Below are 27945 nucleotides of genomic sequence, written 5' to 3'. Positions count from 1 at the left end.
TTACCATATCCCCTGCACTTCACCGAATGGAATAATTATCACATGGAATGTATTTGAGATCACCTGAGCACGGGATCTTCACTTAACATCACTAACTGGTGACAGAATATTACTTCCACATGGACTTACATCCATTTATATACATATATATAAAATTGTTGCATATATTGACACTTTACAATTACACTTTATGGTTTTTTGCACTATATAGACGATTTGCACAATCATTGGTTTTATAATATTACTCTTGGATATGTTTAATTTACAGCGCTGCACTTTTTGAATATTTATGCTATTGAAGGTTTCTGGTTCCTTTTGTAGTGCATTTGCTGCTGATTTCATTTTAAGCGCTCGCTGATTTCTCTATTGCATGTACAAATATTGTAGCTGCTGATTTTTAGGAATCCTAAAGACACCAGCAAAGGAGTCCAGCGCTGACTTCACCTGGGCCAGTTCTTTACTGGTTTTCAGAGTCCCATCAATGCAATTTTGGTTGTGGAAGCAAACTAGACTTCCTGGAGCTTGACGGCTGGCTCCTCACTGCACATGCCCAAGATCTTTGTGCAGCCTCCTGGGATGTGTGGCGTGTCCTGGAAGGTTTCAAGCAGGGAAGAGGGAAATGGGGAAGGACAAATTTTATGTAATTTTCTTCTTGCTGAGAATTGTATATCCCACAAATATATTTGTTAAAAAAAATCACCCACAACAAAGCCCTGCTCCATCCCCCATGTCCCCAGCACTGACTCCCCTGTTCTTGGACAGTCCTTGCTATAACCGGATTACATTTTGGGGTCTCCTTTTCCATCTCCATTGTCCCCAACTCCACTCACATAATCCTCCTCTTTCAGTTTCAGTGTTCTCACCACCTTCAGTCTGTGGTATCACTGTCCCAATCCCCACCATGTCCTCTGTGCCAGAATAATTCACTTTCATTTTAATGGGCTTGTTTCCTGAACACTGATTTTAAATTGCAAGTAAAGCTTAATAATTACCTTCTCTTATTTCCTTCCTTTTGATTTAACCACTTGCTCTGTAGAGGATTTACCCCCCTAATGACCAGGCCTCTTTTTGCTACTCTGCACTGCACTAATTCATCTGATAATTGTGCGGTCATGCAGTGCTGTACCCAAATGAAATTTGTCCTTTTTTTCACACAAATAGAGCTTTCATTTGGTGGTATTTGATCACTTGTGCACTTTTTTTTATTTTTCACGCTATAAACAAAAAATAACTAAAATTTCATCATAAATTTAGACCAAAATGTATTCTGCTACATGTTTTTGGTTAAAAAAATCCCACTAAGTGTATTATGATTGCTTTGTGTGAAAGTTTATAGCATCTACAAACTATGGTATAGATCAGGGCTCCTCAAACTACGACCCGCAGGCCACATGCGGCCCGCCGAGGCCATTTATCCGGCCCGCCGGCAGGGGCGGGACAGGAAGGGACACCAAGTACAGGGGCGGGCAGGGGGCTGCTGTGCCTTACCTGGCTCCGGTCCCAGTCCCACGACAATCCAGTCCAGGAAGTGCTGCTCCTTCATTCACTCCGGTCACTCCTGCCGCTCGGCTCCGCCTCCTCACCGGTAATTGGGCACCAAAACTGTAGCTCAGGAAAAGCACACAGGCGGCCAATCAGCTGCGAGGAGGCGGAGCCGAGCAGCCCCATGAACATCGAGTGAGAGAGAGGCCGGAGTAAAGGACAGCTGACAGGTAAGTGTGCCGTGCTGATGGTGCTGCTGCAACCAGGTATGCTGGCTGCAGTAGCACCTAGGCTGGAGCAGGGGTCAACAAGTTACGTGTCATTGGTGTCAGTGGGAGGAATAGTGCCCCATCATTGGTGTCACTGATACTAATGATGGGGCATTATTCCTCCCACTGACACCAATGATGGGGCACTATTCTTCCCACTGACACCAATGATGGGACACTATTCCTCCCACTGACACCAATGTTGGGACACGATCCCCTTCCACCACTGACACCAATGACGGGGCACTATTCCCCCCCCCCCACACTGACACCAATAATGGGGCACTATTCTTCCCCCCACTGACATTAATGGGGTACTGTTCCTCCCACTGACACCAATGATGGGGCACGATTCTTCCCACTGACACCAATGATGGGGCACGATTCCTCCCACTGACACCAATGATGGGGCACGATTCCTCCCACTGACACCAATGATGGGGCACGATTCCTCCCACTGACACCAATGATGGGGCACGATTCCTCCCACTGACACCAATGATGGGGCACGATTCCTCCCACTGACACCAATGATGGGGCACGATTCCTCCCACTGACACCAATGATGGGGCACGATTCCTCCCACTGACACCAATGATGGGGCACGATTCCTCCCACTGACACCAATGATGGGGCACGATTCCTCCCACTGACACCAATGATGGGGCACGATTCCTCCCACTGACACCAATGATGGGGCACGATTCCTCCCACTAACAGCAATGATGGGGCACGATTCCTCCCACTGACACCAATGATGGGGCACGATTCCTCCCACTGACACCAATGATGGGGCACGATTCCTCCCACTGACACCAATGATGGGGCACGATTCCTCCCAATGATGGGGCACGATTCCTCCCACTGACACTAATGATGGGGCACGATTCTTTCCACTGACACCAATGATGGGGCACTATTCCTCCCACTGACACCAATGATGGGGCACTATTTCGCTCCATAAGACTTACTTGGGGGGAAATGTCTGTGCGTCTTATGGAGCAGCCGGCCCAGTATTCCCGTCGCCGTTGTATGTTCGCAGTCTCTGGTCATCTCCTGTACTGTGTCCGCATTTGTTTGTTTTTTTTTTAAACTATAGTCCGGCCCTCCATCGGTCTGAGGGACAGTGAACTGGCCCCCTGTTTAAAAAGTTTGAGGACCCCTGGTATAGATAATGGAATTTACACAGCTTTTACTTTCTGACTGCCTATTACATTTCTTGAGGTGCTAAAATACCAGAATAGTACAAACACCCCCAAATGACCCCTTTTCAGAAAGTAGACACCTTAAGCTTTCTGATTATATATTTCTCGCACAAACCATGGGTATATGTGGAGTTATACCTCAAAATACATTCTGCTACTTCTACCGAGTATGGGGATACCACATGTGTGAGACTTTTTGGGAGCCTAGCCACATACAGGAGCCTGAAATCCAATGACCACTTTGAAAGCCTGAAGGTGCGTAACTTCCTCATTTCACTTCCTCACTAGCTATCAGTTTCGAAGGCCCTGAAATGCCAAGATAGCACCAAACCCCCCAAATTACCCCTTTTTGGAATGTAGACAGCCCAAGGAATTTTAAAAAGAGGCATGGTGAGTATTTTGCAGATCTCATTTTTTCTCGCAGGCTTTTGAAATATAAAATAAGAAAAGAAGAAATGTTTGGTTTTTTTTTTCTTCAATTTTCGAAAACTTGTGGCAACAAACGAGATCTGCAAAATGCTAACCATGCTTCTGATCAAATTCTTTGGGGTGTCTTTTCAAAAAGTGGCCATTTGGGGGAGTTTGGTGCTATCCTGGCATTTCAGGACCTCTGAAACTGTGATAGGTAGTCAGGAAGTGTAATGAGGAAATAACGCCCTTTAAAAGCCTGATGGTGCTTATTGGATTTTGGGGTCCTGTACTTGGCTAGACTGCCAAAATATCTTTCACATGTGGTACCCCCATGTAACAGAATGTATTCTGGGGAGTAATTCCACATATTTCCATGGCATGTGTTAGCAATAAATCATTTAAGTGACAATTTTGTGTAAAAAAAAAAAAAAAATAAATAAAAATAAATTTTTTTGTAATTTTCCAAAAACTTGTGTAAAAAAAATAAGTTCTTCTATTGATTCAAAATGCCTCTCAGTAAATAGTTTGGGGTGTCTACTTTCCAAAAAGGGGTCGTTTTGGGGGGTGGGGGGCATTTTATGCCCAGCATTAGAAATTTATGCCACACATCACTCACTCTTCTAACCACCTGAAGATCAAGACTTTTCTGATTACTTTTTGTTCACATGAAAAAAATCTGTATTTTTTGCTAGGAAATTTAATTTAAACCCCAAACATATTTTTTTTAAGCAAACACCCTAGTGAATAAAATGGTGGGTACTGCAATTTTTTATATCACATAGTACTCACGCAGCAATTTTTCAAACGCAATTTAAAAAAAAAAAAAAAAATACACTTTTTTACTTTTAATGCACAAATACACAAAATATTGACCAATTATTTGGTAACATATAAAAGATGATGGTATGCTGAGTAAATAGATACCAAACATGACATGCTTTAAAACTGTGCATGCCCCATACAATGGCGACAAACTGCATACGTTTTTAATAGGCAGTTTTTAAAAGCCTTTACAAGCTACCATTTTAGATTTACAGTGTCTAGTGTTAGAATTACTGCCCTTGATCTGATGGTTGTGGCGATACCTCACATGCATGGTGCAACCGCTGTTTCCATACTGGCACAGGGTCAACTCTTACAAATGCAGATGTGCGCGGGGGGGGGAGGGTACTTTTTTTTTTTTTTTGATCACTGTTAATGCTATCACAGGGAATGCAAATATCCCCTATAACTTCAATGGGCATTGTCGTATATTCTTTTTTGAGAAATCTGGGGTCTATCAGACTCTAGATATCTCCTCTGCCCTTACATTATCTAATCAAACCAAGATCAGTGTGATCAGATACTTTCCCAATTTAGAAATGGCGCTGTTTATATCCTGTGAAACTGAAGTGATGAAATGCTCGTAGCTTCCGATTTCTTAGGCTATAGAGGTGATTGGCACCATTCTGGTCAGCTGGCAGAAACGCCGGCTGCATTCTCAGGTTGCCCTGATGGCACGGGACTGCCCTGGAAGGCAGTGGGGGAGGGGGGGCATCGTCTCCCGCTGCTTGTAAAAGCAACCTGCAGCTAATTAGCCACTAGGATTAGCCACCAGGGGAATCACACTAGTAACTTCAGTCAGGTCACAATGGGTATCCTTGTGGAAAAGACTCACCAGAAGTGAGCCAAAACAAAAAGACTTCCCTTAATCAAGTAACTTAATTTTATTCAAGGTTAAATGAAAAGATAAAATAAACTCACAATGGAAAAATTATGTCCAAATAGTAACGATCTGGTAGTCTGGTGTCCATAAGAAACTGTACCAACCATACTGTGGCAATGAGGCAGGCTTCCTGACATGTTCCTTTTTCAAAGGCCTTTGTGATTCCCCTGGTGGCTAATCCATCCTCGGTGCTGAATACTACCTGATGGTGTGCTGTCTGCCCTTTCTGATGCCCACCAGATGACCTGATGTTTTAAGTAACCTGATGCTGATGACCAGGAGTTGGTCCTTAATACTCAAATGCGCATTCATTTGCGCTCTCTAGTGAGTGCAATCTATGGCCATTTATTTTCTTTCACCATCACGGATCTACACTAATCAGAGACTAATCACATATGCACCTGGAAATGCCACTTGGGGACGTTCTTATCACATCTATACTTCACCATATGTTTTGGTGGGTATACTTGCACTTCACCATACGCCATAGTGCGTGTATTTGATTTCTGGCACTTTAAACTTTTGTGGATATTATATCTTGTAATTTTATATTAATATCTAGTTATGTCACTATAATAGATAAGGTCATTGAACTTGGTCACTTTCATATTTTTTAAATTCGTTATATTGGTATCATATAATTTATGATTTTATGTGTTTTCTCATACTTTTAGCACTGCATGAGTTTTATTTTATTATTGATGAGAGGGTTTGAGGTTTTTACCTTTTCTTGCTAGCTGCTCCTTTTGTATGTTTATCCAGCGCTCGTTTTATCTGATTGTATTTGCTAGAAATTCATAGCTGTTCAGTGTTCACTTCTGTGTTTGTAAGCCCTCCCAGTCCTTGTATACTACTTTATAAGACTAGCCTTTATTGTGGGAAAGGGAGAGTAGATGGTTCGGAGCATTTTGACACTGGGCAGGGCTGACACCACTCCACAGAAATGCTGAATGTTGTCATCCCACAACAAGACTTAGGAGTACATATCTGGCAGATGCCAAGGTATTTTTGTTCACTTGTAGGGATGACAGGACTGCATGGGTCCAGATGGGACAGTGAACTCGGTCCACCATTTAGTGATGCATGCTGTATATGAATATGTTGTTACATGTAAAACTTAATGAAATTGGATTTGCAAATAAAAGCGTGTGCTATGCTATGGTCATGTGAAACTCTGTTAGTTGTGCATGTAGTGAGATCTTTTTTTGCCCTTATAGGTAGTGGAGGGGAAATCAACTTTCTTTCTGAAGCTCAAGATGATCCTCAAAGGCGAAAGCCAGACATCAGAAAAGCTAAACTTCTGCTTGGTTGGGAACCTGTGGTATGTATAACTGGAATATACTTTTCTGTTGAAATTGTGGCATTCAGTCAGTTTTTTGTTTGTTTTTTTTTTTTTTGTTTCTTTTTGGGGGTTTTTTTTTTTTTAAACTTGCCCCTATTACCTGTTAGGCTGGATTGTCCTCAATTCACAACTTACCTGTCCATCATTGTCCTGGTGCAGGAACACATCATTCTTGTCTAGACGAGAGTGGGGGTGAAATGAAATAAAGAAAGAATAAATAAATGAGATAGAGATATAGATAGATATATAGAGAGAGAGAGCGAGAGAGATGGTAGCTTGCAGTGTACCTCCCATGGGACCTGTCACCAGTAGTCTCGATTACTGTCCTCTGCCCACGTTTCAGTCTTCATTATCTCCTTCAGGAGTTGCTCCCTCTTTTATCTTGTCCAAGGAGGAATTATCAACAACTATGTCTGAGAACACTGGGGTTGCAAGCCTGCACCTTGTTTCTCTGTGGCTGCAACTGTTTCTACATAGTCGGCAGAGGATGAGTGGGTTTGTACACTATTCCTGCTAGAGGAGTTAGTGCATGAGGGGTGTCTGTCTGCAGACAAATGTCTAATTTTCATTTAAAAAAAAGTCTTTATTTGTAAAATGTTGCAATGTGCATTGCAAGTCCATTAATCAGCACAGAAGAAACAATTCGGCCAAGTATACAAGGTTGTACGGTAACATCAACAAATACAAAGGTGAGCAACATTCCTATAAAAACTTATAAACTCCATTATAACAGTGGGTTGAGGTATTTGCGGGGGCAAGAGTCCTATTTAGTCTAACATACTGGATTAACCAATACAAGTCAATAACTTTCTAAAGAGAAGGGAGCAAATTATTGTCGTTTTTTGCTTCATCCACCTTCCCTTAAACTCTGGCCAACTTTCCTGTCCCTGCTGAAGAAAATCATCCCCCCAACATGATGCTGCCACCACGTTTCACGGTGAGGATGGTGTGTTTAGGATGTGCAGTGTTAGTTTTCCGTTAGACATAGCGTTTTGCTTTTAGGCCAAAAAGTTAAATTTTGGTCTCATCTGACTAGAGCACCTTCTTCCACATGTTTGCTGTGTCCCCCACATGGCTTCTCGCAAACTGCAAACGGGATTTCTTCTGGCTTTCTTTCAACAATGGCTTTCTTCTTGCCACTCTTCCATAAAGGTCGGGTTTGTGGAGTGCATGACTAATAGTTGTCCTGTGGACAGATTCTCCCACCAGAGCAGGATTTATAAAGTGCCAACAGTTTGCTCAGCGCTTTACAATATAACAGGAGACAATACAGCAACAATACAGTTCAATACAAAAGGGATTGGAGGGCCCTGCTCCTTGGAGCTTGCAATCTAGGAGGGAGGAGCTAGTGGTACAAAAGGTAGTAACTGTGGGGGATGGAATGGTAGGAATAGTAGAAGATTCCATTATTAGCTGAGTGTAGGCTTCCCTGCAGAGAGGTTATCAGAGATCGCCTAAAAGTGAGCAGAGTAGGCGATAGTCTAATAAATTGGGGTAGTAAGTTCCAGAGGATGGGGGAAGCTCTGGAGACGAGCATGGGAGGAGGAGACCAGGGAGCTAGAGAGCAGGTCATGTGAGGAGCGGAGAGTATGGTTTGGGTGATATTTGGAGATAAGATTGGTGATGTAATTTGGGGCAAAGTTATAAATGGCTTTATACAGTTGTGTTCAAAATAATAGCAGTGTGTTTGAAAAAAAGTGAATAAAGCTCAAAATCCTTCTAATAGCTTTTATTTCCATACACACAAATGCATTGGGAACACTACACATTCTATTCCAAATCAAAACATGAAGAAAAATATATAAAATTTGTGTTGTTCCTCTAAAAAAAAATTTAAGAAAAGTGAATATTAGACTGTTCAAAAAAATAGCAGTATTTGTATTCTTCTTTACAAACTCAAACATTCACTATATAAACTGAAAAATGTTTGAAGAAGATTTTGCTTTCCTTTGAATCACTTAATATTTAGTTGTATAACTACTGTTTCTGAGAACTGCCGTACATCTGTGTTGCATGGAGTCAACCAACTTCTGGCACCTGTGAACAGGTATTCCAGCCCAGGATGATTGGACTACATTCCACAGTTCTTCTCTATTTCTTGGTTTTGCCTCAGAAACTACATTTTTTTTTATGCCACCCCACAAGTTTTCTATTGGTTTAAGATCCGGGGATTGGGCTGGCCACTCCATAACGTCAATCTTGTTGGTCTGGAACCAAGATGTTGCATGTTTACTGGTGTGTTTGGGGTCATTGTCTTGTTGGAACACCCATTTCAAGGGCGTTTCCTCTTCAGCATAAGGCAGCATGACCTCTTCAAGTATTCTGATGTATTCAAACTGATCCATGATCCCTGGTATGCGATAAATAGGCCCAACACCGTAGTATGAGAAACATCCCCATATCATGATGCTTGCGCAACCATGCTTCACTGTCTTCACAGTGTACTGTGGCTTGAATTCAGTGTTTGGGGGTCGTCTGACAAACTGTCTCCGGCCACTAGACCCAAAAAGAACAATCTTACTTTCATCACGCCACAAAATGTTGCACCATTTCTCTTTAGGCCAGTCAATGTGCTCTTTGGCAAATTGTAACCTCTTCAGCGCGTCTTTTTTTCAACAGTGGGACTTTGCGGGGGCTTCTTGCAGATAGCTTGGCTTCACATAGGCGTCTTCTAATTGTAACAGTACTCACAGGTAACTTGAGACCTTCTTTGATTTTCCTGGAGCTGATTGTTGGCTGAGTCCTTGCCATTTTGGCTATTCTTCTATCCATTCGAATGGTAGTTTTTCGCTTTCTTCCACGTCTTTCAGGTTTTGGTTGCCATTTTAAAGCATTTGTGATCATTTTAGCTGAGCAGCCTATCATTTTCTGCACTTCTTTATATGTTTTCCCCTCTCCAATCAACTTTTTAATCAAGGTACGCTGTTCTTCTGAACAATGTCTGGAACGACCCATTTCCCTCAAAATTTCAGCGAGAAATGCACTGTAACCAGCATGTACAACATTTGCTGCCTTCCTTCCTTTAAATAAGGGCAATAATTGGCACCTGTTTTTCAAAGAATGAATGACCTCACTAATAGAACTCCACACTGCTATTATTTTGAACATGCCCCTTTTAATTAGTGATTCAGTTACACAGAATCAGCAGCATGCATGTTATGACTGTTGGGTCTGTTGGATTTCTATTACTCTACTACACCTGCTAGTAAATTATTTGCCGTTTAGAAATATTTCTACCAAAAACAGTGATTGATCAGGTTAGTGATGTCTGACTGCTATTATTTGGAACACAACTGTATGTTATTGTTAATGTTTTGAATTTTATCTGTTGGGCAACGTGAAGCCAGTGGAGGGATTGGCAGAGAAGGGTGGCTGATACAGAACGGCTAGTGAGGTGGATGAGTCTGGCAGCAGCAGTCATGATAGATTGAAGAGGGGATAGCCTGCGATGAGGTAGGCCAATCAGGAGGGAGTTACAATAGTCAAGGCGATATATAACAAGGGAGTGAATAAGTTGCTTAGTAGTTTCCGAGGTTAAGAACGGGTGTATCTTGGAGTTGTTGCGGAGGTGAAGTCTACAAGATTTGGACAGCGATTGGATTTGGGGCTCAAAGGACAGATGAGAGTCTAGGATTACACCTAGCACCCTGGCGTGAGGGTAGGAACTGATGGTGGTGTTAGTGATCGTGATGGAGAAGTCAGGGGAGGGGGCACGGGTTGGAGGGAATACTAAGAGCTCAGTTTTGGAAAGATTTAGTTTGAGGAAGTGGAGTGACATCCACGCCGATATGTCACTTAGTAGGTTAGTAATGCGAGAGGCGACTGAAGGGGTGAGGTGAGGGGTAGAAAGATAGATTTGTGTGTCATCAGCATAGAGATGGTACGTAAAGCCATGGGAATTTATCAAGTGACCAAGGGAGGAGATGTAGATGGAGAAGAGTAGGGGTCCAAGGACGGAACCTTGAGGGACCCCTACAGAAAGAGGGAGTGAAGAGGAAGAGCGAGTTATAGGTAACGTTGAAGGAGCGCTGCGATACGTAGGAGGAGAACCAGGAGAGAGCAGAATCTCGGAGGCCAAGAGTGGAGTTTTTTGAGGAGGAGGTGATGGTCAACCGTATCAAAAGCCGCAGAGAGGTCAAGTAGTAAGTGTATGGAGTGGTGGCCATTGGTTTTAGCAGTTAGTAGATCATTAGTGAGTTTTAGTAGGGCCGTTTTTAGTGTAGTGTAGTGAGCGAAAGCCAGAACGTAAAGGGTCAAGAAAGTTGTTGTCAGTGAGGTAGGAGCTCAGGCGATTGTAGACTAAGCGTTCTAAGAGTTTAGAGGTAAACAGAAGCAGGGAGATGGGTCTTAAGTTGTTTAGGTTGGTGGGATCCAAGTATGGGAGTGATGTGTGTATGCTTTAGAGGGGAGGGGAAGGCACCGTTGGAGAGGGAGAGATTGAAGATGTGACTGAGGGAGCATAGGATGGAAGAAGAGGGTGACCGTAGTAGTTGTGTGGGGACAGGATCCAGGGGGCAGGTAGTGAGACGGGCTTCTGAGAAAACCTTAGTGACCTTTTCAGTAGTAGCAAGGTCAAAAGGAGAATGTTGAGGGAGGTTTAGTATAAGGTATGCTAAGTGGGATGGATGTCTGTGCAGTGGCGATGCCCCTACGTATTGCATCAGTCTTGTTTTTGAAATGATTTGCAATCTCATGAGGTACTGGGTGGAGCGGGAGAAAGTAGAGTTAAAAGTAGAGCAGAGACGACGAGGACTGGATGACAAGCTAGTGATGAGTGACAAAGTAGGCTTGTTTGGCAGCATGGAGGGAGGAATTGTATGTTAAGAAAGCAGATATTTATATAGGGTGAAAGCTTGGTGAGATTTGGTTTTACGCCACAATCGCTCCAGCGCACGACTATGTCGCTTAAGATTTCTGGTGTGTTCAGTCTGCCAAGGTTGTAATGGTCGGGGCCTAATGCTTCGTGTTAGAGGAGTAAGTGAGTCTAGTGTGAATGAAAGCAAACTATTGTAGACAGCAGTGGCCAGGTCAGGGCAGGACAGGGGAGAGATTCTGTCATAGAGGCGGTCAGTTGCAGAGTGGAAAGGAGCAGGGTTCAAGTTGTGAAGGTTTCTGCGGGTAATTGTTTGCTGCTTGGAAGGATAGGTGTTTGAAGATGAGGAAACTGTGAAGGTGATGAGGTTGTGATCAGAGAGAGGAAAGGGGGTGTTTGTGAGGTTGTAGGGAGTGCAAAGATGGGAGAAAACGAGGTCTAATGTATTCCCATCAGAGTATTCACTATTAGTTCACATACAAGTGTCTCTTTCTCTTTTTATGGGCAGCTGCAAAACCCCCTGGGGGGTTAAATAATAAGTAAACACCAATTTATTATTATATAATTTTTTAGTTCACTTTTAGTATTTGGCACCACAATAATTCCTTTTGTTTTTTAAAAAATATATAGTAAACTCAAAGTTAGTCATAAATTTAGGCCAAAATGTATTCTGCTCCATGTTTTTGTAAAAAAATCCCAATAAGTGTATATTGATTGCTTTGTGTGAAAGTTATAGCGTCTACAAACTATGGTATAGATACTGCAATTTACGCCATTTTTTTTGCTATAGCTTAACTGACAATTGCGCAGTCATGTAATACAGTACATAAATAATTTTCACACAAATAGAGCTTTCTTTCGGTGGCATTTGATCATCTGTGCGCTTTTTATTTTTGGCGCTATAAACGAAAAAAATTTAGAAAAAAACATTTTCTCATTTCTGTCATAAATATCCAAAAAACTCATAAATGTAGGCCAAAATGTATTCTGCTACATGTTTTTGGTTAAAAAAATCCCACTAAGTGTATATTGATTGCTTTGTGTGGAAGTTATAGCATCTACAAACTATGGTATAGATAATGGAATTTACACAGCTTTTACTTTCTGACTGCCCATCACATTTCTTGAGGTGCTAAAATACCAGGACAGTACAAACAACCCCAAATGACCCCTTTTCAGAAAGTAGACACCCTAAGCTATTTGCTAAGAGAGATATATTGAGTCCATGGAAAATGTTTTTTTTTTTTTTTACATTCTGATACATCTACCGAGTATGGGGATACCACGTGTGACACTTTTTGGGAGCCTAGCCACATACAGGAGCCTGAAATCCAATGACCACTTTGAAAGCCTGAAGGTGCGCAACTTCCTCATTTCACTTCCTCACTACCTATCACCGTTTCGGAGGCCCTGAAATGCCAGGATAGCACCAAATACCCCCCCCCCCCCTCCCCCCCATGACCCCTTTTTGTAAAGTAGACACCGCAAAGTATTTAAAAAGAGGCATGGTAAGTATTTTGCAGATCTCATTTTTTCTCACAAGGTTTTGAAATATAAAAAAAAAGAAAAAAATGCTTGTTTTCTTTCTTCATTTTCCAAAAACTTGTGGCAACAAATAAGATCTGCAAAATACTCCCCATGCTTCTTATCAAATTCCTTGGGGTGTCTACTTTCCAAAAAGAGGTCATTTGGGGGGGTTAAGTGCTATCCTGGCATTTCAGGGCCTCCGAAACTGTGATGGGTAGTCAGGAAGTGTAATGGGGAAATAAAGCTCTTTAAAAGCCTGAAGGTGCTTATTGGATTTTGGGGTTCTGTACTTGGCTAGACTGCCAAAAGGTTTCTCACATGTACCCCCATACTCGGGAGAAGTAGCAGAATGTATTTTGGGGAGTAATTCCACATATACCCATAGCATGTGTGAGCAATAAATCATTTAAGTGACAATTTTGTGTAAAAAAAAAAAATATATATATATTTATTTATATTTTTTTTTTTTTTGGTCATTTTCCAAAATCTTGTGGTAAAAAAAAAATTCTTCTATTGACTCAATATGCCTCTCAGCAAATAGTTTGTGGTGTTTTCTACTTTCCAAAAAAGGGATCGTATTGGGGGGTGGGGGCATTTTATGCTCAGCATTAGAAATTTATGCCACACATCAATCGCTCTTCTAACCACCTGAAGACCAAGCCTTTTCTGACACTTTTTGTTCACATGAAAAAAATCTGTATTTTTTGCTAGGAAAATTCTTTGAACCCCCAAACATTATATATTTTTTAAAGCAGACACCCTAGTGAATAAAATGGTGGGGCTGCAATTTTTTTATGTCACATAGTACTCGCACAGCAATTTTTCAACCTCAAATTTAAAAAAAATAAACGTTTTTTACTTTAATGCACAAAAACACAATATATTGGCCAATTATTTGGTAAAATATAAAAGATGGTATGCCGAGTAAATCGATACCAAACATGACATGCTTTTAAAACTGTGCATGCCCCGTGCAATCCATAGGCAACGCTTTAAAAGCCTTTACAAGCTACCATTTTAGATATACAGAGGGGATCTAGTGCTAGAATTACTGCCCTTGATCTGACGTTCGCCAAGATACCTCACATGCATGGTGCAACCGCTGTTTACATACCGTCACAGGGTCAGCGCTCGTGCAGGGGAAGGGGGGAGATGCGAGGGTGTTTTTGTTTTTTTTATTTGATCAGATGCTTTTCCAATTTACAAATGGCTCTGTTTATATCCTGCAAAACTGAAGTGAAGAAATGTTCATAGCTTCCGATTTCTTAGACTATAGAGATGATTTGCACCATTCCGGTCACCAAACAGCTCTAGGGTCAGCTTGCAGAAACACTGGCTGCATTCTCATGTTCCCCCGATGGTACGGGACTGCCCGAGAAGGCTGTGGAAGGCAGCGGGGGAGGGGAGGCATCTTCCACTGCTTTTAAAAGCAATCCTGCAGCTAATTAGCCACTAGGATTGCTTTTACATGAAAGCCGATCGCCAGATGAAAAAAACAATACCAGGATGATGCCTGCAGCTGTAGGCATCATCCTGGTATAACCATTCAAAGTCCATGTCTTCTACATCTTGACCCCATATCTGGCACGCTTGCTGGGAAGAAATTGTTTGAATGCAAGGCGGCCAGAAAAATTAATGAGGGACTCATCAACGCAGATGTTTTGCTCGGGAGTATAGACATTTGCAAATCTTTGATTAAGGTTATTTACGAGGGGCCGAATTTTGTGGAGCCGGTCATATTCAGGGTCACCCCGATGACAACAGTTTGTCATTGAAATGCATAAAACGCATTATACTCTCATATCTGTCTGGCCATGGCAGCAGAGAACACCGGCATATGATGAATCGGGTCTGTGGACCAATACAACTGCAATTCGTTTTTTTTTTAGTAATGCCCATGTTGAGGGTTATGCCCAAAAAATATTTTAATTTGGAAACCGTAATGGGTTTCCATGCGAATGGTCTGGCAAGGTTTGAATTTGGGTTGGCGGCGATAAATTGTTGTGCATATAAATTGCTTTGATCCACAATCAATGCATACAGATGTTTCATGAAGAACGGCTCCAAAAAATCAAGGGGAGTAGTTAAATTTACTGTTTTCACCTGAATTCCAAGTTGGGCAGTGAATGGGGGAAGTCTGGTTGCTGCAGAATTTGTGGGCTGCCAGTCGGGATTTGCAAGCTCATCCGGAAGGATATTAGGGGCTCTACAGGCCTGTGTCTAAATTCTTGTTGGTTGTGGGACAATACTTGTGCTCGCCACCGCACCAGCTTGTACTGCACTTATGGGACTCGCCACGCCACCAAGTGATACTGCAGTGCTGGGAAATCACTTTGTAAAATGCCTCCTAACATTTCTGGCAGTGGCCATCTTGAGTAAGGGCAGATGTTTCATGTAGCATTTACTTCCTGGAATCCATCTGCCCTTAGCTCAAGCATGCAGGCAGGAGGGTGTGCTTAGCTGAGAAAACCCCCCCTCTCCTCCTGAAGACTCCTGAGATATATGACATCTATTGCCTTGGCATGGAAACTAAGAAGGAACTGAAGAAATGTAAAAAAAAAAAAAAGCTTAAAACAAGTAAATATTATATGTTTTCCTTATGTATTTACCAATGCTAGCAGCATAAGGATTACAAATAGTCAATGTTGATTGAGAGAGTGACGTTCCGCTTTAAGATGTGTTGAGCCCCTTTTGTTTACTTGTGGGCCTGTTAGCGTTTTGTTTGCTGTGTTGCAAACCCCTCAGTTGGGCTGCATTTGGACATCTCATTGTACCTGAATTACTTCACCCTGTGCCCCTAATATATTGATTAAGAAAACATTATTTTTGGCTTCCCATAAAATCCTTTTCTTGGAGTACATTGAGACACTTTATGATCCACTATATATGATCTTGCTAAAAACAAAGGTGGTACAAAGGGAGTGGGAGGGGTTACAGCCTTGTTTGCCAGTGTCTCATCTCCTGGAGACGTCAGCTTAACATCATGCACCTGAAATACTTCAGCCTGTGTCCTTTTAATGTACTTGAAGACTATTTTACAATAAGCCAAAAATCTTCTTTTTACAATGTACTGTAAAAGACTGCATTATCAGCATATTATGTATGATCAAGTATAAAACCCTGCCCATGCTTTTTATGGGCCTAGTATGTTGAAGAACCAGCATTCCAAAGTTTAGGTCAAGAGTTTTGTTTGTATGTGTAGTCAAACCATAAATATGACTGTATAGTTTTACTAAGGCACCTGTTAACATTTTTATGCTATAAAAACACTTGCCTCTTCAGCGTTGCTCCCTCCCTGGCCAGAACAGTGCAGGTGAGTGGTTTCCTTGGTCTGACTTTAGCCTTAAGTGTAAGTCTTTAGCTGTTGCAGACGTGTGGTGCCAGTATCCCCACCCCAGAGCAGACGTGTGGTGCCAGTATCCCCACCCCAGAGCAGACGTATGGTGCCCCAGTATCCCCACCCCAGAGCAGACGTATGGTGCCCCAGTATCCCCACCCCAGAGCAGACGTATGGTGCCCCAGTATCCCCACCCCAGAGCAGACGTATGGTGCCCCAGTATCCCCACCCCAGATTACTACCGGTATCCCAGTGTGTGCATTGCCAGGTTTTCTCTACAGAGTGGATGTGTGCCATCAGTATTGCCTGCCAAGTGAATGTATTTCTGATGTATAACATCGGTTGTTTGAATGTTATTTTAGATATTTTGTCCATATTCCTGTAAGTAGATCTTCTCTATTTAGCAGAAAATGGCAAGTGAAATGTAGGTCACATCATATGGTAGAAACATGCTGCCAATGACATTCATAAATATGTATGTAGATGTTCCCATACCTGTGGTGAACTTGAGAAGTTTGATGCTGCATTTACATACAGCAGGGTTTACAACTGAGCACAGCGTATTGATTTATTTTTATCAGCCATTGCAGGAGAGGCTGACTTCAGTATGCTTCAGTGAAATTACTGATGAGGAGTCACTTGCATGTAGAAACAGATCAAAGTATAGTTTTCCAGTAAAGTTCTTAAAACTTATACATGTTTTACAAATTGGCATATGTTAAATATTAAAAGTTAGTAAATGTATTGCTATGTCTTTTAACTCTTGCACATTCTGTTCCCTGTATAAAACTCCTGCAATAATATAAATCAGATACAATTTCTTTTTCAGCTTTGAATAGAACAGGAAAGGTTTAGAGAGCCTATTAGGTTTTTATTGCTATCCATGTCCTCTGCTGAGGACATATACTCTTGCTATTGTCCTTGTGATCATTGTGACCAAGACAAAATGTGATTCATACTAAAAAAATTTCGGCTGTTATCAGATATCAAGAGATTTTCCCCCCTCATGAGATAGATTTCCTTGTAATTGTTTTTTGTCTGGGACAGGAAGTGAACAGAAATTTCACTAGTGGAACAGTCACCAAAAAAAAAAACTGACAGGTAACCATTACATGTTCTATCCAAAACTAAAACAACATGGATATACCTATACTTTGTTTACTTTTGTTGTTAGATTCATTGTTCTGTCATTGTGAGACAGAAATTGTTAATAAATCTTGGGTGAAAAGACTTTTCAAGAACACATACTGAGGGTTGAGTCAGATCCCCACATCTGTATTTAGGTTTGCACTAAGGGGATCTAATGTTGGTTAAGATCACAATATACAGTTGGTATCTATGATAGTGTTTGATACCCCAACATTTAACCGCTAGCCTACAGGGCACTTATACCCCCTTCCTGCCTAGGCCAGTTTCCAGCTTTCAGCGCTGTCACACTTTGACAATTGTGCGGTCATGCAACACGGTACCCATATGACATTTTTATCATTTTTTTGTGACAGAGCTTTATTTTGGTGGTATTTAATCACCTCTGGGTTTTTTCTTAAACCAAAAACCACTGAAAATTTTGGGGAAAAAAATGTTTTGCTTAGTTTTTGTTATAAAATTTTGTAAATAAGTGATTTTTCTTCTTCACTGATGTGTGCTAATGAGGCTGCAGTGATGGGCACTGATAGGCTGCAGTGATGGGCACTGATGGGAGGCACTGGTAGGTGGCACTGATGGGCACTGAAAGGCAGCACTGATGGGCAGTGAAATGCAGCACTGACTGGCGGCACTGATGGGGCACTGGTAGGCGGCACCGACTGGCAGCGATGGGTGACACTGAAAGGCAGCTCAGATGGGCACTATGTGGCATTGATGTGCACTGGTAGGCACTGATATGTGGCATTGATGTGGCACTGATGGGCACTGGCAGGTGGCGTGGATGAGAGCTGACAGGTGGCACTGCTGGCGCTACACTGATCATCAGGGCACACTGATCATCAGTACCCTGATGATCAGTGTACATGTCCCCTCCGAGGAATGCCGATTACCGGCTCTACTCTCCTCTCGAGCTGTCAGCGTGACAGCTCGAGAGGAGAGAAATGCCGATAACCGGCATTTCCCTGTTTACATGTGATCAGCTGTGATTTGGACACAGCTGATCGGATGACCGAGCCGACATCTTCGGCTCTTTCCGTGATCGGTGATCTGCTGTGTCCGAGGGACGCTGCGCACTCCCGGAGCCGCGCCTGTGCGGTGAGAATGGGAGGACATCATACGATTTCCTCCCAGAACAAGAGAACCGCCTTGCGTCCGTCATTGGACTATATGGCGGGTGGGAGGCGGTTAATATTCCTGATATATGCCTGAGGTACCATGTACTTGTGTGTAAAAGATATCCTGTTCTGTTTTCATTACTTCCTTTTGTGTGAAATACCTCATGATCCTTCCACTCCTCCTGATTTCCTATTTTATACTGACCACACAAGGCATAGAAGCAGATCCTTCCCAGTGTGGTCAGTTTTCTGGCTGTGCTGGAAGAGCAGCCTGCCTGTCCTCCAGGGGCCAAGCTTGTGCTGAAACCTCTTCCGCACCTGCAGTCTATTGCTATTTCAATGCATCCTGCAGTCTCCACCCCCACTTCTTATGCAGCTGAGAACAGAGTTCATGTGATCACTTATGAATAAGTTATTTTATTTATTATATACACACACAAATGTTTTCCACTGCTTTTCTATTTTAAGTGAATGGGTTGTTTTACAACATCAGAGTTCACGTATACTTATACAGCAAAGCTGTTTTGTGTTTTTTGTTCACAAACTAGAAGTACTATTTAGATCTATTTAACCAGCATATTTATTACCTAAAATTGCCTGTAAATCTTTTTCAAATTACTATATTTTTATGGAATATAAAAGTTTGGATTTTTAAAGCAGTGAACGGAAACCTAAAGAAAAATCTGGAGGTTTGAAGCACTGACCTTATTCTGAGAATTGTAGCTGTGTGGCTTGCATGGTTTTCCTCTGGCTTTAATGTTCGGGAGCAAGTATGCAGCCAGTGAAGTCAGCTGTCACTCTTCATACTTTTTCCGGGTCAGTAGGAAAGTACTGAGACCAGGCAGCAAGGTCATCAGTGGCAGCACAAGTTCTTTTTAAGACCCAACACCTATTCTGGCATTTTCCTGTAGACATTTGTTAATAGAATTCTCAGTGGCCTCAAGAACAGCAATTGTTAAAAGGTGTATATCATAAAAATGTATTTGTCTCCCCTCTGCAGGTTCCACTGGAGGAAGGCTTGAACAAAACTATCCACTACTTTAGGAAGGAACTTGAATATCAAGCAAACAATCAATATATCCCCAAGCCTAAACCTGCAAGGATAAAGAAAAGCAGAATGCGACACAGCTGAACACTCCATAAAATAAACTGGGATCACTTGATGGTTTACAAGATGTAATTTTTGTTCTGCCTCTCCCGTTTGGTCCTTTTCTAAGAGAACAAGACTTCTGAGAGGGCATCATGAAGACAAAAAAAACTGGAATTTCCCTACAAAGCTTGCTTTAAAGGAATGGATGTGCCTAATAACAATGAGAACTGCAGATATTGCCTTGCACTTTTTAAAATTTGTCTATCTATGTACAGTAGTGTAGAACACATGGAAGTCTCAACATTTTATATATCTTGCTTTGACTGTTTTTGACTGTCTCTGGACAGGTCAGCCCTGTTGCCAGTGGTGGGGCCAGCTAAGCATTGTCATTCAGTCGTTTCGACCCTGCCAAGTACAACGGGTTCAAATAAATGGTTTCTTTTTGAAGCTAAAATGTTTAAGAATATTATTTATGTGTAATAATAGTATGATGGGTACTTTTACATTTTAGATGTATTCTATGCAGAAAATGGAGGCAACAGTGCCAGTGGAGCCTCTCTGAAATATTATTGATATAAGGTAAATCCCTTGAAGAGTAATGGGATGAAAAGTTAAAATGTATGTCAGAAAGCTTTATTTGTTTTTTGTTTTGTTTTGTTATTTTTTTGTATGTGGTTTTTTTTTTTTTTTTACTGTAAAGATGATTATTTTCTTCAAGGTTTCACTGAGCTGTAAATTTGGATTTTAAAGCAGCTATTAAGATTATTTTGAATCACTATGGTGTTGTCACGTGTACTATTGAATAAAAAAATAAAGTATTATCAGTTTATGGTGGTTGAAAATGCTATTTTAATAAAAAATATCTACTGTTTGGGGCTTGTTTATGCTATTTTTTTTTTAAATGTGGATTTCCATTTTATTGTCATGCCAGTGGTGCCAGTCAAAGCACAGTGAGAGCGGAAAAGAACTGGTGTACTTGTCAGTACTGTTTATTCCAGGTGGTGGGGTGTGAGTTCCCATACTTATGCTCACAGGTTTTCCTTTCTTCACTGTTTAGTAGGCCAGGTCCAAGCATGAGCAAGCTTTATAATTTTAACAGCTAGTCTAAATCCAAACCGGACTACTGAGATTTGACTGTTAGCATGGAAACACTTACAAAATAATTGGCTCTTATGGGTCTTTGCAAAGTTAAAAGCAAAACTGTTGAAATGCTTATTGTATATGTTATTGTAGACTGAACTGTCTCACCTGAGATTACTCTGTTCGTATCTACTGTCAAGAAAAAAATTAAAAAACCCACTATAAAGACTTCCACAATGGTTTTAGATATGTGAACGTAAGCTTTTTTTTTTTTTTTTTCTCAAAATGTCTTTTGGAACAGCACATGAGAGAATGCAGCTCCACCTCCTCTCGCAGGAAACACACACCCATTTAGACTTCAAATTGGAGGCGTCTCCCCACAGTCCTCAGTTATGTTTCCAGGTAGGAACATACAGGAATTGTGGGGACTGCATTCTCTCAGGTGCTGCCATTTTTTTTACATTTTGTTTTTTTTGTTTTCTCTTTCTTTTTCTTGCAGCGGGGTCCTCCAGGGACCCTGGTGGGGAGGTCTGTTCCAGTCTCCCCTTTCAGTGCCAGTACAACCAGGTAGCCTGCAGCCCTGGTGTCCAGGTGTGCGCAATGTCGGTGGCCATGTTTTTGGTGTCCAGCATTGTCTAGGCATGCCCGTGTGGTCACTTCCGGGCAGGGGCGGAGCTTCTGGTCGGGTATGCAGCATCAGTTCTGGCCACGGGGAGGGGGCAGGACCCAGCCCAGTGCCTATTTCCGGTCCCGGGCCGGCGCAGCGGGCGTTCCAGGGTGCTGGAACCAAGAGACAGCCACATGGACCTCTGCAGGCTCTGCTATGGAGGGAGGAGTCAGGAGTGACTGGCGGAGGCATCGGCAAAGCCCAGGTAGGAGAGAGCTTCCTATGTGCAAACTGTATTATGCTGCGTTTTCTTTTTTTTTTTCCCCCTAGTGGCTGAGGGCCTGTCTTGTGTTCTGGATCCTGGGTGTGTGGGGTCAGTGCACTGGTGGTGTGGACGTTCGGGCCCTGGTTGCACTGGGTGCTTTTGTGTGTTTTAAGGTCAGACCGTGGCTAAGCGGTTATGTTCCTTGTGCTTTGTCGTAGGCTAAGGGCAGTAAAAAGGAATCTAGCAAGAGGAGATGTCCTTCATGCAAGTGTAAATTGTCAGATGCTTGGAAAAAGCCTTTTATGCAAGGAGTGCGTTTCTGCTTAAGTGAGAGAGGAGGCAGCATCAACTTCTAGTGATTTTCTTGCTTCCATGAAGGCTGAGTGAAGTGCAACCTTGCAGTCCATGATAAAATGTACCTGGGTCTTAGTGAGCCAAAAGGGAGATGTTTTCCTGTACATTCGGCCATTTCAGATATGATAAAAAAGGAATGGCAGGATTCGGAAAGGAAACTAGTTTTTTTTCTAGATCCCACAAGAGATGGTTCCCGTTTGAAGAGGACTCCTCTGCCCTATGGAACAAAGTGCCGAAGGTTGATGCTGCAATTTCCCAAGTCTCAAAAAGCACAGACTTAGCCTTTGAAGACATGGGGGAGCCTGAAAGAGGTTATGGATTAAAGAATGGATTTGCTGTTGAAGAGAGCATGGCATTCCAAAATGGAGAATTTGAAGCCAGCTATGGCATTCACATGCATAGCAAGAAATCTGGAGCATTGGCTCAACCAGCTAAAGTGCTGATCAATGCGGGGACCCCAAAGGATGAGATTTTAGATTCCTTCGCTGCAATCACAAGAGCTGGTAGGGTATATAGCCGATGCGTCCGGAATGCATACGCATGACAGCTCGCTCAGCTGCCTTGTCTAACAAGAAGAGCCTTATGGTTAAAAACATGGTAGGGGGACTCTACATCAAAATTTAAGCTGTGTGGAATCCCTTTTTCAGGAGATCTCCTCTTTGGGCCAGACTTAGTCAAATTTAGATCGCACAGCAGACAGGAAAACGTCTTTCCCTGTGAAGAGAAAACCATGCTCCCTGTGGGGGGAGGGAGACTGCAGGCGGTCCTTCCACAATGGTAGAAGATAACTTTGAGCCTGTATATCTCTAATCTGGTCAGCCGGGGTTACGAGATGGTTTGCAGAGGTCTCCCCAAGAAGGTTTTTCGTTGGATATCCTGAAGAATCCGGTAAAAGCTCTTGCGATGAAGAACCTGGTTCAGGATCTGATATTCCAAAGAGTGGTGGTTCCGGTCCGGGCAGAACAGATGGCATTTTATTCCCATATATTTCTACTAGGAAAACCGTAAGGAAAATTTGGGTTGATCCTCAACTTAAAACCCTTGAACAAAGCAGAGTGATACAAGCGGTTCCTAATTAATTCAATCTTTTCGGTCAGAAACCTGCTGTTTCCCGATTGCTTTATTGCATCAGTCGATCTGAGGGACGCCTATCTGCATATCCCAATCAGAGCATGCCCAAAGATTTTTAAGGCTAGCTCTGAGGTCAGGACACGAGGTTCAGGGCACTGCCTTTCGGGGCTGTCATTCTCTCCTTGCATTTTTACCAAGGTGTTGGCAGAAGCCCTAGCTCCCTTGAGGCTAGGAGGTGTTATGGCAATTCCCTACCTAGATTATCTTTCTGTTCCTGGAAATCTCAGAAGAGCAGTTGAGGAAGGACCTTCAGGTAGCCTGCAGTCATCTGGAAAGTCTGGGCTGGATTGTCAATGTGCAGAGATCCAATCTGACCCCATCCAAGAAGGTTTTGTTTCTGGGGTTCTGCATCTCTTCGGCAGAGCAGAAAGTTTTTTTGCCAGAAGAAAAGATGCAGAAAATACAGGCGGTTTTGACTCTTCTTCAAGGCAACCACCAGATGTGATGTCAGCTCTGGGCCTGTTGACAGCCTCCACACCGGCGGTCCAGTGGGCAAGATTACACTTCAGGTCCCTTCAACTATTCATCCTGAGAGTTTGGAATGGGGACTTGGCCTCACTGGACAAGAAGATGAGGGTCCCCTCCAGAGTGAAGAGATCCCTCTTGTGGTGGAGGCAGGAGGTTCTCTCCAAAGGTCTAGCCTGGTCCTTTCCAGTGGAAAGGATCCTCACCATGGATGCTAGCTCCTGGGGCTCACACCTGGGAGGTCAGCTTGCACAGGGGCTCAGCAAAGGTCAAACTCCCCAAACTGGAGGGAATTAAAATAGATTGCTTTTGGCTCTTGTGGCTTTCTCTCAGGAACTTCAGGGTCAACATGTGCAGGTCTGCACGGACAACGCCACAGCGGTAGCTTACGCAAACAAGCAAGGTGGTACAAGAAGCAAGCGTCTTCAAAGTCTGGCAGAAGAAGGACTTTGATGAAAGTCAATTTGGCATTCTTTTCAGCAGTCCATCTCAAAGGCTCACTGAACCTGGTAGCCGACTTCCTGAGCAGACACCAGCTGAAGGAAGTTTTCCTCAGCTTAGTTCAGGAATGGGGTCAGCCGCAAATCGATCTGATTGCAAATAGTTAGAATACCAAAACTAGTCAGTTCTTTTCCCTGAACAAGGAAGATGGAGCAGGAGGGATCAATGCTTTCGCTCAAAGGTGGATCTTCCAGCTATGCTGTTCTACGCCTTTCCTCCCTTCCAACTAATTCCTCTGTCTCTTAAGAAGCTGGAAACAGAGTTCAGGTCATTTTCGTGGCTCCCTTCTGGCCGAACAAGTCGTGCTTTCCTCCAGTTGTCAATAAAACCATATTGGACACTTCCAATCAGGAAGGACCTGCTACTACAATTTCCTCTCGGTTATCCAAAAGTGGAAAATCTACGCCTCCCGGCATGGTATCTGAAAGGCAACTGCTAGAAAAGAAAGGCTTCTCAAAACACTTAGTAGACACTCTGCTAGCAAGTAAGGGGGTCACAAGAGCTATCTATCAGAAAGTCTGGAAGAAGTATAATTCTTGGTGCCTAACCAATTCAAGGTCCTTTGGAAGATCTCAATTCAGTCCTGAAATTTCTTCAACAAGGAGCTGACAGTAAGTTAGCAATCAGCACACATAAAGTCCAAGTGGCAGCTTTGGGGGTCTTTCTTGAGCGTTTGATCTCCCTGGATCCCCTAGTTATCAGATTGTTCAAGGCCTTGTCTTGATCCAGACCGGTTAAAGCAAAAGCTTTCCCTAAATGGGATCTTTCACTAGTCCTGCAAGCTCTGATAAAGTCTCCCATTGAGCCCTTGGATTCGGCAACCCTGAAGTATGTCATACTGAAGACAGTTCTATCAATTGCAGTCACCTCCGCACATATAATTCGTGATCTACAGGCGTTATCAGTCAGATAACACTTTCTATTGATCTATCTAGATAGGATTGTAATGAGAACCAATCCAGGTAGGATCGGTTTATCACTGCTCTCAAGACATTATTTTGCCAACCTTTTGTCCTAACCCCTCAGGGGAGAAGGAAGGAAATTTTCATTCGTTAGACATAAGAAGAATCATGTTACACTAGAAGTAACTAAGGATTTCACGAGTTCTGAATCTTTTTTTCATTTTGTTTGCAGGGACTAAAAAAAGGGCAAAAAGCAACTATGAACTTTCTGATCTCATTCTGGCGCTGGGCATTCATGTTTATTCCACAAGAGCTCTAGCAGCCACATGGGCAGAAAAGGCCGGTGTCTCCCCAGAACAAATTTGTAAGGCAGCAACGTGGTCAAACATGTCCATCTTTGTATGCCATTACAGGCTGGATTTGTTGTCAGCAGGAGAGCAGGCCTTCGGTAGGAAGGTCTTGCAAGCTGTGGTCCCTCTCTAAGGGGGTACATTCTCATTCATCTTATCGTACTGTCCTGAAAGAGGTTTTGAGAAAATCCAAGTTAGACTTGTTTTCTAGTAGTCTTTCAGGACAGCAATAATTGCCGGCCCTGATATTGTTTATGCTATTGTGCTTATGTTTTTCAGATGGGCCAGAGGTACTCTTTGACAACTGAGGACTGTGGAGAGAGGCCTCCAATTTGAAGTCTAAGTGGGTGTGTGTTTCCTGCAAGAGGATGAGGAGCTGCGTTCTCTCATGTGCTGTCCTGAAAGACTACTAGAAAAGGTACCGGTAAGTCTAACTTGGATTTTGTTTTTGTTTTTTTTAAACTTTGCAAGTTGCAGAAGTGCTAGTCGCCCTTCTCTGCCTATTTGATGCTTTCAGTGTTTTCTCCAAGGTGCTCAAACAGGTGTAAATCTGTGTTTCTCTATAATAAATGTGCATTTTGCATTAAAGGTTACCTTGAATGTGTGTTCTTCCAAATTGTACAAACTGTGAGATATGACATCTGCTTCACAAATTTGTTTCACGTAATTTGGCCTTTTAGGCTGAGGAAAGGTTTGCCAAGACAAAATGAATGTTGACATTTTATGTAAATGAGAAGTTTAACCATGTGTATTTAATATACTCAGTAGATACAGCATTTAGGATACGGTAAAGATCGGTTGTATAGGTGTAAAGTTGAAAAAGAAAACATTTCATAAAATGTCACCTAATTTCAAATTAAAACTTTATTAAGGTAACAGAAGAAAGCTGTAATGATTGATTTCTTTGTGTCATAAGTCAATGCTTTTTCTAAAATAGAACTACATGTATAAACAGTATTTAGCACTGCTAAATATAACTATTGAGTATGTAAACCCAAAATCAGTTTTTTCCATATTTTTGGCATCTTGTGTCACTGTATACAGTCTTTTTTTAAGCAAATGATTTTTTTTGTGAATCTATTGCAGAATTTCTTCTGTCCTGCCAATAACAGCACAGCCTTGTTGAGGATGACAACGCTAAGCTCCTGCAATTTCAATTAGCAGTATTGTTGTCAGCCTGTTGTGTTGGCCATGGGCTTTCTATCACGTATACCCATCTCATTACTGCTAGGATCTACAGATTGGAAATGGAAAAAAAGAACAGCTTAATAAAGGTTTATACACTGGGGCATGATGCCAAATATACCAGAAAATAGATTTTGTTTATGTACACTTTAAGGAGTTAAACAGAACTACAGCAGGAGAAGGCAAAAGGCTGGTATTTCACTTTTTGTTTTTTTTTTATTCTCCTAACGGCTATGTTCACACTACTGCAGGTGGTTGCGGATGCGGGGAATACAGCTGTTCTGCAGCCAAAACGTGCTACTCTTTAAAAACACGTGGGGCTGCCAATCATTTTCAAGAGCACCCCCATGCATTTAAAAATGCAGCATGCTTGCAGGTGAGGGAACTGCAAATCTGCGCCATGCACCAGGCAGTTTTCCTGGCTGCTGCATTTTCAAATGCTGCAGAAACCTTTTACCTGCATGCAAGGCAGTCACAGCAGCTCATTCAAATGAATAGACTGCCATCCCCACACAAACGTGGCCCGCAAAGTTGCAATAGTGTAAACCTAGCCTAATTGCCAGCCTTCTACAATGCACTTTTCTAGTTATCCATATATTCAAGGTCATTTTTTATTCTAAATATTCAAAGCTTTAGCTAACCTTCAACATTTCCAGTGCAATGCTGAGTTCTAATAATCATCGTAATTCACTCCAGCCCCATGCCTGAAAGTATATGGATTGCGAGGGCCTATAGCTGCATCTTCATCATAATGGTGTTGGTGAAAACCACCATAGTATTCATTACCAGCACGACCTTGGTTCATCCAGTAAGACATGTCATCTTCATATTTCTGGAATTAAGAGAAAAATTGCCAGTGAAGTCAAACTTTGTAAGGAGACCATTAGGTGGTTTAAATCTTCAATGCATACCAATACATCACACACATCCATTATGAACCGAGTCATTCTTTAGGCTTGATACATTTAAATTGTTTCAAGGCTATACACTTTCCAGGGATTACTACCCTCGAGTCACTATTATGCTTAATATGGCAAGGGAAAAGGTGCTGGAATAAGCAGCATAAATTAGTTTTTTTCCTGTTGCCAATACCTTTTGGGTTACTGACCTGTACCATGTATGCAGCACAGGTATATCCAAGAAAAGTCTTATCTTCTTTTTCTGGATCACTGACTGAAAGTATTGATTTCTAGAGAATCTGCATGACAGCCCTGCAGCCTGCAACGTTTAAAATGAGCTACACCAACTATTCTCAGAGGTTCACTTGATCAATTTTTTTTTTAATACGCTGAATTTATTTCAGGAAAGGAGTAGTCCAGTATAAAACCGTATATTAGAGTAGTCCCAGGTGTAGCAATTGTGCACACAGAGATGGATGCAAACCTCCATTTTGGCAAAGGCATCTATCATTCTCTACTCCCAAATCAGCTTCCTTCATCCCCCTTCCCTCTCTGTTGAGTGACACGTGGTCCCTGGATCCTGAGTTCAAAAAGGCATCAAGGCCCAGTGGGAGAGCTGATGGCTATAAACCCCAATTTGCCTGGCCCCCATATGTCTGCAAGACTCTGCTTGGAAAAGGATCGTAAAATCATAAACCAAGCCCTTCACTGAGCTCAAAGACATTCCAGGTAGTCGTAAACCAGACATCACATTCAACATCCAT

General features: G+C 42.3%; 2 protein-coding genes across 3 annotated transcripts in view; one reads left to right on the top strand and one right to left on the bottom strand.

Moving 5' to 3' along the window:
* Window positions 1–20313, top strand: part of UXS1 (UDP-glucuronate decarboxylase 1) — an 86936-nt gene extending 66623 nt beyond the window's left edge. For both annotated transcript variants that reach the window (XM_089681272.1, XM_089681271.1), the window contains exons 14-15: window positions 6290–6393; window positions 19353–20313. In XM_089681272.1, coding sequence (XP_089537398.1) covers window positions 6290–6393; window positions 19353–19484 — 236 coding nt within the window. In that variant the 3' untranslated portion in view covers window positions 19485–20313. The remainder of the gene's footprint in view (window positions 1–6289; window positions 6394–19352) is intronic.
* A 5630-nt stretch (window positions 20314–25943) lies between these two features.
* Window positions 25944–27945, bottom strand: part of ECRG4 (ECRG4 augurin precursor) — a 45945-nt gene continuing 43943 nt past the window's right edge. Inside the window, exon 5 of the mRNA XM_089681270.1 lies at window positions 25944–27114. Coding sequence (XP_089537396.1) covers window positions 26953–27114 — 162 coding nt within the window. The 3' untranslated portion in view covers window positions 25944–26952. The remainder of the gene's footprint in view (window positions 27115–27945) is intronic.

The sequence above is a fragment of the Staurois parvus genome, unplaced genomic scaffold (assembly GCF_062004578.1).
Source record: "Staurois parvus isolate SC_StPar_1 unplaced genomic scaffold, SC_StPar_1.0 ptg000262l, whole genome shotgun sequence".
Taxonomy (NCBI): domain Eukaryota; kingdom Metazoa; phylum Chordata; class Amphibia; order Anura; family Ranidae; genus Staurois; species Staurois parvus.
This window is presented reverse-complemented; position numbering and strand designations above follow the sequence as displayed.